Source organism: Trachypithecus francoisi, unplaced genomic scaffold, assembly GCF_009764315.1.
Source record: "Trachypithecus francoisi isolate TF-2019V2 unplaced genomic scaffold, Tfra_2.0 Lachesis_group14, whole genome shotgun sequence".
Classification (NCBI taxonomy): Eukaryota; Metazoa; Chordata; class Mammalia; order Primates; family Cercopithecidae; genus Trachypithecus; species Trachypithecus francoisi.
This window is the reverse complement of record NW_022681459.1, coordinates 16603604-16617784: the sequence shown is the minus strand read 5'-3', so window position 1 is coordinate 16617784 and position 14181 is coordinate 16603604. Positions and strand designations below refer to the sequence as shown.

General features: G+C 38.6%; 1 protein-coding gene and 1 long non-coding RNA gene across 2 annotated transcripts in view; one reads left to right on the top strand and one right to left on the bottom strand.

Annotated features, from left to right (window-relative positions):
* GRIK1 (glutamate ionotropic receptor kainate type subunit 1) overlaps positions 1 to 14181 on the top strand; it is a 391857-nt gene that overhangs the window by 337916 nt on the left and 39760 nt on the right. Inside the window, exons 8-9 of the mRNA XM_033232264.1 lie at positions 6987 to 7094; positions 9349 to 9393. Coding sequence (XP_033088155.1) covers positions 6987 to 7094; positions 9349 to 9393 — 153 coding nt within the window. The remainder of the gene's footprint in view (positions 1 to 6986; positions 7095 to 9348; positions 9394 to 14181) is intronic.
* Positions 1 to 14181, bottom strand: part of LOC117095658 — a 67043-nt gene that overhangs the window by 23645 nt on the left and 29217 nt on the right. Inside the window, exons 3-4 of the long non-coding RNA XR_004442126.1 lie at positions 9146 to 9571; positions 8224 to 8350 (exon numbers count right to left, since the gene is read on the bottom strand). This is a non-coding gene — a long non-coding RNA (uncharacterized LOC117095658). The remainder of the gene's footprint in view (positions 1 to 8223; positions 8351 to 9145; positions 9572 to 14181) is intronic.

Below are 14181 nucleotides of genomic sequence, written 5' to 3'. Positions count from 1 at the left end.
ACCTGCATCTAGCTGATAGATCACTATATGATGAGAACAAAGTGCCAGGTTCACAATTATTCCTGCCACCAAAGGAGAACTTAATAGCCATGTGCAGATCAGGTGCACATGGACACCGGTATCCCCGTGACTGTGTTCATGAGACTTGCCTAGCAGTCAAATACCTACTACTTCATATACTCGGCTGTGACCCAAACAAGGAGACACAAAATGCTCTTCTGAGTAGGCAGTGGAGGTCGCATAGTGGTCTGAGACCAAATAGAGGTGCCTGCACCCAGTTGTGGAGAAGAAATGACTGAAGCTGTGAGTTAGGTAAGGCACTTGTCGGCTGACAGACTTGGCCAAAACTCAGAATCAAAACACACAATCATAAGACAAGACAAGACAAGACAAGATAAGACAAGAGAGTCAGCAAAAGTAAAGTTTGTTGCTACTTAGGGTTTGCTCTAGGACTGGAGTGTTGTATGTTTTTTTTTGTTTTGTTTTTGTTTTAAAGATGTTTCTGAGCTTAAATGGCCCATAACATGGGCTCTGGCAGGTGAGTGTAGTTGGGCACCATCGTAGGACCATTTCCAATTTTAAGCCAGTTATATATGTGACTCGAGTACAAACATAAGAAAGCAAGTATTGAAGATGTGTCTAACTGAGGGAACCAGCAGGATGATAAAGCTTGTTGTAAAAAGACGGAGAGGCACGGCGGTTCTAGAGGCCACCAGGGAAGTCAAAGCATCAGGAAAAATAGCTAATGCATGTGGGACTTAACAACCTAGCTGATGGCGGACATGTGTGGCAAACCACCATGGCACGCATTTACCTGTGTAACAAACCTGCATATCCTGCACATGTACCCCAAAACTTAAAATAAAATAAAATAAAATAAAATGAAAAGTTGGCTAATGTCCTATAGGTCAACACAATTATAATTTCTGAGGTTATCTTTTCTATTAGATAGAAATCATTTACGTCTCTGCCACATACAAATCCTACAAATTAACATGTAATTTCACAGAATCTGCATCTTAACAGTAAATTAAAAAATAAAGAGACACCTCTTTAGAGAATCAACTCACCCTTGGGTGAGGCTATTGTACTATGACCACCATGACAAAGAAGGTCACGCAACCTTTTTTTTTTTTGCTTCATTTTAAAGTTTTTATAAATTTTATTAACAAATAGAATAGTCACTTAAAAGCAGTTTTTGTCTTCACCTTGATCTAGCAAGGAAAGCTAACCTTTGAGTTTGCCATGAGCCTTCCATACACAATGTTCTCAGAAGAAAACATAGTTTCCAATATGTAAGTGAAGAATAAGAAGTCTCTCTCAACAGGAAACAATTTATTCAGTTTGGCAAAGGACAATGGCTGTGTCAAGGAAAATTCTAGGAAGGGAGGATTTACATTCTTTTACATATTTAAATTCCTTTTCAACAGATGCTAGCGAGGTTGCAGAGAAAAAGGGATGCTTTCACACTGTTGGTGGAAGTAAAAATTAGTTCATCCCTTGTGGAAAACACTATGGCAATTCCTCAAAGACTTAAATATAGAAATATCATTTGACCCAGCAATCCCATTACTGGGCATATACCCAAAGGAATATAAATAATTCTATTATAAAGATACATGTACACTTACGTTCATTGCAGCATGATTCACAATAGCAAAGACATGGAAGCAACCCAAATGCCCATCAATGATAGACTGAAAAAAGAAAATGTGGTATATATGCACCATGGAATACTATGCAGCCATAAAAAGGAATAAGATCATGTCCTTTGCAGGAACATGGATGGAGCTGGAAACTCATCCTCAGCATAGTAACACAAGAAGAGAAAACCAAACACCACATGTGCTCACCTATAAGTGAGAGTTGAATGATGAGAACACATGGACACATGGAGGGAAACAAAACACACTAGGGCCTGTCAGAGATGGGGAGAGGGGAGGGAGAGCATCAGGAAGAACAGCAAATGGATGCTAAGCTTAATACCTAGGTGATGGGAAGATCTGTGCAGGAAAACACCATGGCACACATTTACCTGTGTAACAAACCTGCATATCCGCACATGTACCCCTGAACTTAACATAAAAGTTGAAGAAAAAAATTCCCTTTCAGAAAAAATAAATAAGTAAAAGAAATCATTTTAACTAATGACATTAAGAGTTGATTATCATAAGAGCCCAGAGTCAGGTGCTAACCCCTTACTTCCCTAATAATAAAATGTATGCATTGAATCTGGACAACAAATATCTTGAGAAAGAATATACAAATAAGATATTCATGAAACCTTTTATTTTTCTTTTTTTAGCTCTTGATTCCTGTCTCTTGATTATCAGATAGTGTGTCCAGTAAGAGGAATGAGGAAAACTCACAGTATTTGATTTAGTTGCTATTAAGCAGTTGTAGACATGAAGGTCTGATGCAGGGTAGAAAATAAAGCTCTTTCCTAAAATAGGGACAATAGTTTAAGTATTGTTTTCTGTTTTAAGTATACTATAATTGTCCCCTCTGCAAATGCTTCTCCATAAGGCAAGCACATGGTAATTATGGATAATATAATTATATATCATTATCTAAATTGTATATGCTTCAGCCCTGTCCCAGAAAAATGAATTCCTCATGGATCCTATTCATCACATCCTGGAAGCAGTCATTGCATATTCACCCTAATCAATAGTGTATTGATGATGAATAAATGCTTATCAACAATGAGTTTGCAGAAAAACAAAGAACATATACAGAAATGCGGCTAATCTAGGGAATGAGAGGCAGGAAGACTTGGGCAATTGTGCCAGTAAGGGAAATTTGACGTTGAAGGTCAAAGATATTTCCTTTCAGTGAAGAACCACACAGGGAGTCTTTGTAGATATTTGAGGCAGAGAAGGAAGCATTGTTAAAACATGAAAAGGGAACTTTTTTGCCACTTGGATGAGCAGGAGAAAAAGCAAGAAGTAGGAATTACTCTGCACCAGTGATTGGAACACTAAGTTCAAGAATAAAATCAATGCAAGAGAACCCAAACAAAGGGACACAACAGGCACAGTTAGGGAACGAAATTGGATTTCTGAACTGGGTTTTAAGACCCCGCTATAAGCTATATCCTCCACTAAGAGATAAATGCTACCAATTCTATACATTTTCAGAGACCCCTGTAAACTCTGGACAATGTACCAAATTGACTCACAACATGAGCCCCATAAAGGAGAAGTTGCCTTTAGAAAAAAGCTTTCTGAAAATCCTGTAGAATTTAATGAAGATAACTACCTCCTTTCAAACAGGTCAGGAGGACAGTCGGAAGAGTACATTGTTTAGAGGCATGAAAAAGGGGCCTGAAAACTGACTTAATTCAAACCCCCAACACAGTAGACATTTCCACTCAACCAAAGCGTTACACAAATTGTTCTCAGCAATCAGACAGATGTTGTAAGTCTAACACAGCAGCTTATTTCATGGCTCTCGTTTAACCCATCAATTCACAAAGCCAGCCTTTGGCTTGCAAAATAAGAAGGAATGACCAGAGTACAAAAACTAGAATTGAGGTGTGACAGGGAGAAAAAGGAGAATGTAATGCCAAGAGGTGTACCTAAATAAGACACAAGAGGACACCTCCTACTTGTGTTGATTGGTGATAGTTTTTGTCCCATTGCAGAGACTTGATTACCTGGATCTCAGCCAGTGTGATAACAGGTGTTACTACTGACCATAAAGATATGCCATTCATTTTTAAAGCTACTGCCAGCGTTTGATATTACGGTCTTCCTTGGCAATAAACTCTAGAGACTAGGTACTAGGATCTGAAGAAGCATTTCTTTTTATGTGTTATAGCACGTAGGCAACACCTAGTTTGCCATCGAGATGGCTTAGAGGAAAAAGTTGGAGCTTTTCTTTTCTACATATCATTCCCTACTATTGATTTAACTTCCAGCACTATTAAGTGATAAAATATACTTTTGTCATAGTATCCATTCTAACTGAATGGTAGTTAAAATACCATTGGAAGTACGCTTTGGCCAATTATACTGGTTCCTTACATTTAAGCTGATTTATTAACGTGCTCTTTATGAAATTCTGTCTATCCTGCTGTGGAACTATTTTCATTAATATTTAAAGGTGTGCAAGTTGGTGGGACAGGGAACTGGAGGAATTGTGCTATCCCTATGTTCACATTTGGGCATATGAATATGATTGCATACGTTTTGTTCTATGAGAACTACCCGCTAACCAACACGCTGCTTACAATATTAACCTTCTCCAAGTCATTCTCCCCAATTATAAAAGAGATATCAAATCATCTCCCTATAATGCACATCTGACCATGGCAACACATGTTTAAAACACCCCCATGATTCCCCAAAAGTCTACTGAGCAATGTCCAAGCAAACTAGCATGCTTCATAACACCTTTATAAACAGACTACTGGCCTTCCTAGGCTCATTTCGCATCAGTTCTTACTTTGCATTAGAGTCTCATGGCAAACTTAAAACGTATTCTTTATTTCATGTTTTTACGCAGCCCATGAATCTTTGCTTGGTGGGCTTATCTTTTGTGAGCTCAAGCATTCTTGCCTTCAGGAATGCTTTGCTGACTCTTTCCCTGCAGTTGGGATAAGTGCTCTTCTCCATACTTCATTCTTCAATATTCTATGCAAATCTTTATCCTCAAACCTAAAGTGCTTTATGGAAATCCATTAATGTGCTTGTTCCTACTAAACTGTAAACTTCTAGGTGCTGTATTCTCATCACACTTCCCTGCACAGAGAAGATACTCAATAAATGAATATTTTCCAAACGAATTAATAATGAAAACATAATTGAACCAAATTCTGTAGTCTTTTCTCCCCAGCCAGATAGTAATATGTTTTACATTAAAATCTGAGTATAACAACTGTGTTTGTTTTTGTAGCCCAGCTTGCAGATCATAGGTGCTTAATGAATCACTTTCAACTTCATTAAACCCCTCTACAGTATCTTGCCTATGATTGTAGAAATCCAGAGCTAAAGCTCGTTTTATGCAAAATCTTCCCTTAATGTGCATTCCTCTGTGGCCTAAAAAAAGGATAAAATGACTCAACCAAGGCCACAAAACTTGATAGTGGCTTAAAGACTAAACTTGATTTCTTGACTCCCAATCAAAGATATTTCACCACTTTGAGATGGGATTATGAGTTGAGAAATTAATGAGTTGGCCTGAAGTTACACTGCAGATATTCAGCTCCAGAGGTCTGGAAAATGCAATGTTCTTTCCACTGCATTGCTCTGCCTCTTGGCCAAATGGGTAAATACATTCAACAGATACACATGGCTCAAATAACTGCAAATACAGTGTAATTCTTAGGGATCTTCCCATTTTATGCCTGTCTAATGAATCTGGTAAAGTCAAGAGGGAGAAAAACAGCTAAGTGGATACAAATATCTGAGTTTTCCTTTATCCCCAGTTGTAAGTGAAACTCAAATAAACAAGGTTGCCAAAAATCACCTAATGATTGAAGCTGAAGACTCCCCCAAGGGCCACCACTTTCTATTTAATAAAACCACCAGAGACATCCAATGTGAGTTCTGGGAAAGGCAAACTATTGTGAATGTTTTATTATTTGCAATGATGTTGATGTGTAGGGTAGGCAGAAGAGCAGCTCCCTCAAAAGATGCCCATGTCCTCAGCCCTTGAACCTGTAAATGTTACCTTATGTAGCAAAAAGGCCTTTGCATAGTGATTAAATTAAGAATTTTTGAGATGGGGAGATTATCCAGGTGAGTTCTAAATACAATCACAAGTGTCTTTATAAGAGAGAAGCAGAAGGAGTTTTTTTTTCTTTTTTTCTTTTTCTTTGTCTTTTTAAGATGGAGTCTCACTCTGTCATCAGGCTGGAGTGCAATGGCGCGATCTCAGCTCACTGCAACCTCTGCCCCCAGGTTCAAGCGATTCTCCTGCCTCAGCCTCCCAACTAGCTGGAATTACAAGCATGCACCACCATGCCTGGCTACTTTTTTGTATTTTTAGTAGAGAAGGGGTTTCACTGTGCTAGCCAGGATGGTCTCAATCTCCTAACTTCAGGTGATCCGCCTGCCTCGGCCTCCCAAAGTGCTGGGATTACAGGTGCGAGCCACTGCGCCCGGCCTGTTTTGTTTGTTTGTTTGAGACAGAGTCTTGCTCTGTCGCCCAGGCTCCTGGAGTGCAATGGAAGGATGTTGGCTCACCACAACCTCCACCTCGCAGAGGGAACTTTTATGCAGACAGAAGGGGAGGAGGAAATGTGATCACTGAGGCAGAGGTTGGAGTGATGGAACCACAAGAGAAGGAGGAATGCCAGAAGCTACCAGAAGCAGAAGGAAGCAAAGAATAGGGTCTTCCCTCGAGCCTCCAGAGACAGCTCGGTCCTGCTGACACTTTAATTCCAGCCAATAATACTGATTTTGGATTTCAGGCCTCCATAACCTTGAGAAAATAAATTTCTGTTGTTTTGAGCACCCACGTTTGTGATTATTTGCTACAGCAGCCACGGGAAATTACAACGCCCAAATGATGCAGACACGCTAAGTCATCAACAGCCTAAAAACTCTGTAATACATCATTGGACTATATTGGTCTATATTCTTTTCACAGAGAAAGAAAAAGCAAGGACTCACTTCCACTCAGCCATATCTCAAAAGGAATTTGAATTGACCTTGGAAAACAGAATATTGTGATTTATCAGACTTTGTGTATTCCATGTGCAGACTATTTTACAGCAGTTTTCTTCATACTGTCCATTTAGGTAGTCACGATGACAGGTTTGACTGGGTTAGGGTGTTAGAATTGACAGAATAAATGAGTGCTAATAAAATGACGACGTGTTCTGCTATCATATTGCTGAACCAGTGCAATGGTTTATAACAGCATGATGAAACCAAAAAATTGGATACTGTGATGGATTTGAGGTATTATAATTTTGATGGTCTCAGGAATTAGGATAAATGTTTAACAGTAACAGCCACATTTCTTCTTGTCCACAGGCTCGGTGGGATGGCTTGACTGGGCATATCACCTTTAATAAAACCAATGGCTTGAGGAAGGATTTTGATCTGGACATTATTAGTCTCAAAGAGGAAGGAACTGAAAAGGTAACCTCCTTAATAATAAATAAATAAAATAACAAATGAGCATTGCTCAAGCATTTTTACTAAATTGCACAGACAAGTAAGTGAATGATGAAGTGATTCTCTCAGCATGTTATTTTACATCCAGTTTTTTTATCTCTTTTATCTGCGGATAGAAGTTGATGTGCTAGATTCTTAAATTTCATGTCTTAGTAATAGCAATGCTAACTAGTGTTTATATTGTGCTTCATTTATATAGCAAGTGTGTTTATATTATTACATATATAACCCTAGAGTTGGGTGTCATTAGGCCCATGTCTTAAAGCTTTTAACAAATTGAGTGTAGACTTGGAAAAGCAGAAGCTGTCAATGGTTTATTGATGGAATGGCATCCAAGGGTTACCCAGAAATCAATTTTAATTGCACATTTCATTCCATTTTGAGATTGGTGACAGGCAGAATAAAGTAGGATAGAAGAGATGTACTGGAGCAAATTAACTTTGCATTCTTAATTTTAGGACAAACATCAAAAACTGTATTTTAATGTTGGGTTCTCATTTTAGGATTATTTTAGTTGTAATTCTGAATCTCTCCATGTTTAAAGTTCTACTTTAGTGATTATTTAGAGTAATACCAATGTAAACTATTTGGTTAAATAATAATGATAAAAGAATTTGGCTTCTCAGTATATTTTATTATGCAAATTTTAATATTCATGACTATACGTTGGAATTAACACTTAGAATCTGAAGATTTTACACTGAGAATCTTATAGAAAAACAATTGAAACCCCCAAAACAATCACCTCAACAGAAAACTCTATAATCTGACATTTTTTTCCCACTATAGTGAATAAGACAGTGTGCTTAATATAACAGTGGCTTTGGGAACAATCGATTGCTTGCTTAATTAGATTAGTTGGGTTGATTTTTTGTAAATGAGGTAAGGTTTTCATTTCTGTTTTCTTGTTTCTGTTAACTAGGACACTTTTTTTTGCAGGTGCTAACTACCCCTCCCTCTCAAAAAAACATTAATGGGAACAAAGATCATTTAGGCCGAATGTATTAGAAGGTGACCCGGTGGTGTGAAATGTTTGAGGAAAATAATTAGTTTGCAGTTTTGAGGGTACACATTACACATGCAGGTTTCTCACTTCAAAAATGCCTCTCCCACCTTCTGGCTTCCTCTTCACTCTGATTTGCCCCTCTGTTGGTCTAACATGCTCTGATAGAGCACAAGACATCCAGCCAGCCTCCACAATGGTGTGTGTGGGATGCTGGCTGGAGGGAACAAAAGAAAAAAAATACTTGTTATCATCTAAAAGCCTATAATTGTTTAAAGAAAATGTCTGCTTCTTGAAGCACGAGTCTTTTCCCCACTCTGTTCTCCTCTTACGTATAGCACTGCAGGGGGAAGAAACGCTGTTAAGGAAACATCTTTTTGGCTAGGTGAATGATGAAATAGATGGAGAGCTATTGTTATGCTTTCACAGCTACCTACACACTGTAATATTATGCACATTGCATTGGTGTTTTTCCATCAAAGGCAAAATCGAATTAGATGAAAGTGTTTTGTGTTTGTTTCTTACCTCTTCACTGTTTGCAGTAACTTTTCTTTCTTCAGGTGTCTTAAGCTCAATTCCTGAGAAGGCTGATTGGGCCTTAAGGCAATGAGGGAAGCCAACAAGTCTCTCTCAGGAGCCGAGGGAGGAAATGCCCAATCTTTTTATGTCAGCCTCTCTTGGATTCAATAGGGAAAATTATTAGAAAAATCCCATTCTCACTTTCACTCAAATTTCTACTGCCTGGAAACCTATAATCAAAGAATAAGTCATCAAGGATACTTCTTCTTTTGGTTAGGAATTATATGTGTGTGTGTGTGTGTGTGTGTGTGTGTGTGTGTGTATTGATTGATTTGCTGGTTGATTGATTGATTGATTTTAGTTACCCATGCCTTAAAAGGGTCTTCTTAAGGAACACTGAAGACCCTTAACACTGCAGCATACCTGTATACATTGAAAAGCACTTTAAAGCATTTTCTGGTGTGCAAAAGGAAAAGTAAAAATTGAGTCTTACCACCAGGTAACTTCTGTGAGACACAAGTCTTGATTCATCTCTTTGCTGTTCCTATTGTCAGGCTTTATATTGAATTAAGATGCAAATTCCAAACAATGGGTGGGAACTGTAACACTCCAAGCACTCACACACCATGATTCCTTCTGGGTTTCACTCTCCATTTTAATTAAGTGCTATTTTTATTTTTCTCTCTGAAAACCAAGGCTGCTGGCGAAGTGTCTAAACACTTGTATAAAGTGTGGAAGAAGGTTTGTACTCTGACAACACCTGCAGGAAACCTGGGGGTGGGATGGGGAATGTCATTGGAAAAGCCTGCGCCCTTCCAATGTTACCAGACCTGTAGCTCTCCAATTGCAGTTTAGAGGGGACGTTCCATGTAAAGAGAGAGGAGGAGTGATTGAATATGCTCTCTCTCAGCAACATCACCTGTGAATTGAAAACAGGTTTGCAATGGATTAAATAATGATGGATTAAATATTTGCCCCAAGATTATTTTTGTTTCTCCCAGGCAGGATCAGTCCCTGTTAGGATTGAAAGCAGGTAACTGTAACAGAAGGAGACACTGACCTACTTATATTCCTTCTCAAATCACTAAATATTTTCCCTAAGGGGGATAAAAACAACAATAGATTTGATCCATGAGACTAGTCAAATAGGCTACAGCGTCAGAGTGCTAGGACATCTCCTCCAATGTCACCACCACAAAATATGAACCATTTTCAGAAATTTCCTTTTCTCATGAGCTATCTTTTGTTTTGCACGATATCTTCATCAGAGCATACTGTCTTGCAATTTGTTTTAGAGCCACAGTTCTAAAGAGGATACAAACATTAGGGACCTTGGAAAGGAAATGAGATTAGTGAATTATAACACCCACTATTTTATAGTTTATTATACAGTGCCATGTTGCCAATAAATGTGCATAGCTTTATATAAGCAAATATGAGACATTAAAAACATTTGAATCAGAGAAAGGTCCCCCTGATAAGCAAACATTTTATTTCATCTCCTCTTTCTCTTTCTCTTCCTCCTCTCCTTCCTTCCCTCTCTGTCTCTGTCTCTCTAAAACTACTTGGTACAAAAAGATCTATGGACTGATGAATAGATCTTAAATTGCTTCAGGTTGTTCAACTTGTCAGGTTCACTTTCATCTTTCAAATTATCAGCTATGTCACAGAAAGTGTACACAAGTTTCTCCCTGTAGCCAAAAACCTTGTCTCCCTCTTAGTAGTACTCAGTGATGAATTCAAAATTTTTTTCTTTTTAAGTTTTCAGAGCACAGGTTTAAAAGCCTTGTTTTAATCTTCAGTGAACAAGGCTACTAAGTGCACGTAGAAGGTGATCTGGTTTCCTCATTACAATTTCACTGGTAAATAGATGAACCTAACTGGCACCCAGAAAAAGAAAAAAACAAAAAAGAAAAAACAAAACAAAACAAAAAAACCTATTACACTAATCCATCTTGAGACTCTGGGCACTTTGAATTAATCTAACACAAATATCCTAGGGAATGGAATCCAAGCTTTGAAATTATATACAGGGGAGGGGGGATGTCCTCTATTTGTCACTAAGCTGCAAGAGCCACACACGCTCCCCAGGGATGTAACTTTCTGGTCTTGATCCTCCACGCCTTCATGCCTCTTCCTTCCTGGTAGCCCATCATGTTCCTATATTGTAAGTTATATATACCATGGTGTGCTGTTTTGTGTTATGACTCCTCTTCAAAAATTCACGGTAACCTGAGTTCTAGCACAGGCGACACAGTCAGACCCAACAAACACATCACACTTTCTCCAGAAGTCTCCAACTTAAACAAAAATTCACCTTTATCATGTTTAAATTCCAAAAGCTTTCCTCAGTACTCTGACTTATTTTAGAATAGTATTATTCACCCGAAATTCTTTCCAAAAGAGGGAGGTAGCAATCTTTACAACATCCCTCACTAAAATATGTGTAATATAAGGCTCGTAATACAGGAAATACACAAACCTTTATCTTTTCCCCAGATACCTGATTATTTCCCTCAGCCGTTTTAGATGTTGAGTTTACATGAATCACTGTCTAGGTTTAGAAGACAGATACTAGTCACTGTCTGAACGCCCTTTTTATTGCATCGCTTTTTTTAAAAAGTTTGCCTAATGTCATTTGGGTACTCATTTTCAGATGCTTTTCTCAGTTGTCCTAGATAACACATGGCTGCTCCCTTGTGCCAGCTTACAAAGTGAAGTAAATCAGGGCCAGATAATTTAGATATAGAGTGCTCCTCCCCACAAGTAACTGATCCAACCTCCATTACTTCTCACTCGTAAATGACTGCTATCTGCTTTCACTACGAAGTTTGAAAACTGAGGTTCCACCCCCTGGAGGCACTCCTAGGTTGTAGAACAGGATCGAAATGTCAAATGTCCAGGCATCTTCTTAACTTCACCCCTCTCTCCAGCACACATGAATCATGAGATGTGGCTTCTTTAAAGGGAGACATCCATTTCCTGACAACATATTCATTTGCTTCAAGTAACAGATAAAGCCACTTGACTACTTGGGTTTAAAGACACAGTTGCACACATGTGCGTGTGCACACATACACACACACAATTCTGTTTTGCTGATTAAAAGTTTGGAAACAGAAGACTGAAGTCATTCAAATTGCATATATATACTGTACATTTCCTAGGAATAGCCTGACCTTTACTATATTTTGATACTCTTCTGGTCTACATTTAAAGGATCTTCTGTAGGGCCCTCTGTAGAGATAACAAGGGGAAAAAATGGTCACTGTTTTCTCATTTTAAGGAGGAAAGTTTAAACTTGGGACTTAGTTGACTGGGTTGAGAGCAGCAATGATTCTTAGCTTCTGCACTTTTAGTGCAGATGGCAAAAAAAAGAAAAATCAGACATCAAGCTGTAGGGTGTGTATTTGTCTACAAGTTCAAGTTTTATTTTACAAGACAGTGATATTGCTAGGCCATTGAACACTGTCGTTTTCAAATATTATGGTAGTTCCTTCCAACACACACACACTTGACATTAATAGAAATAAGATTTAAAGAGAATGAATTCTATCACTTAATCAAGTGGCTAAAAACAGTTATTTTCTCTACCCTTCAATACTTACTTAATTAAAAATTAGATTCCCTTCTCCTCAGTGTCTAAGTGAAGGTTTAATTAGAAGTACAGTCAGGACCCAATTTACACACACTCTTCATGGAGCTAGGAATCAATTGTTCACAACCTAAAGCACAGCCTTGGATGAAAATCAATAGACAGGTATATTTAGCCTGAGTTACATTTCCTAGAAGCAAGGGTCCCTGCCTCAGAAGAAGGGATGGAGGTTGAGAAGGAAAAGAAGAAAATGCTGTCTACTTTTCCTGAGTCTAAAGCCAAATTAAGAAAGCTAAAGATTATTCAACCAATAGATGTATAATGTACATTCTACATTATACATTCCAGGATCTCATCACACTAGATCCTGGAAATGTTGAATGATTATTAAGAGTACAGCCTAGAACCCAACAAACACCTCTTTTCAGACAGGATCACAATATTTTCAAATGCAAAAAATATCCCATTCCCCCATTTACCTACACCTGTCTCTTTATTTCTCCAATCAACTAACCCTCATTAAATACAGGAAATAAAACTGAAATTAAAATAGTTTACACTGATGTGTGAACGTGCAATAGTCCTTGAAACTTCCTCAAAGCATTGATGGCTCTAAAAGGGATACTTGTCAAGCTAGATGAATTTCCAGCTGCTAAATATAGGCAGTACATCAGAGTCAAGAAATAGAAAAGCAAAGGAGGATGGAACCTAACACTCCCATCTGTCTTCCCATTGGAGGAACATATTTAGGGACCAAGCATAGCTCCACACTGTCCATCTCAGAGCAGGTCCAAGTGTTCATGTTCCTAAACTTCCTCCACTTGTCATAGCTCTTTTACTTTATCAGATTCTGAATTTTTTAAAAAATGAGTCCAAATTCCTTCATGACAGGGTAAGGTTGAAGAAATGACAGAGGCAGTCGTTTCAATGTCCTTTCTTGTTACTACGTGTGCAGCTCTTAACAACACACACCAACTCTTCCACATACATCATCTGATTATTTGATCTTCTCATTATTCCTGTGAAATACTTTATAGGTAAAGAATCGACTGAAGCTCAGAAAGATTAGAATCTCATTCAAGGACACACAGCAACAAGGTCTTCCTGGCTCTAAAACATACTTGCAGGCTACCACGTGAGGCTGGCAGTAAATGCCTAGAGAAAGATTTGGAAAAACAGCTCAAAATCCCAAAGGCTCTTCTTCTGGGTTCCCACAGAGGCTGAATGAATCTATATACTTCTACACGGCCTCACAACCCAGGAGTGACTTGGCCATTGGAGAAAATTGCGGATCATTATTTTTAAAAAAGAGTAATGGTCTTTACTGAATGCCAGTTGCCGTGGGGTTTTGTGACAGTAAAATCAGTGGGCAGTAAAAGTGAGCACCCTCACTGAAGTAGTTCATGACCAAGTGGACAGACAAGAGAGGTAAACGATAAATAATAACAGAAGATGCTAGCTGCTGTGACAGAGAGATGAACAGAGTCTTGCTAGGGCTCACAAGAGGCACTCTTTGCCTAGCTTTGCCTCCTCAAAGAAGATAGGCCCTGAACTTAGTCTACTTCTCATGCACATGACATGTTTTCTTCCGTTTTTCTTTCCCTTTTTAAAGAAAAAATTACTTTGGTTTTTTCAGTGTCTCGCTCTGTCACCCAGGCTGAAGTGCAGTGGTGCAATCACGGCTCACTGCAGTCCTGACTTCCTGGACCCAAGCCATCCTCCCATCTCAGCCTCCTGAGTAGCTGAGACTGCAGGCATGCGCCATCATGTCTGGCTTTTTTTTTTTTTTTTTTTTTTAATTTTTTGTATACACTCTGTTGCCCAGGCTGGTCTTGAACACCTGGTCTCTCACCTTGGCCTTCCAAAGCACTGGGATTATAGGCATGAGCCTCGACACCCCACTATCTTTCCCTTTTAGATGCCTGGTCTCTCTG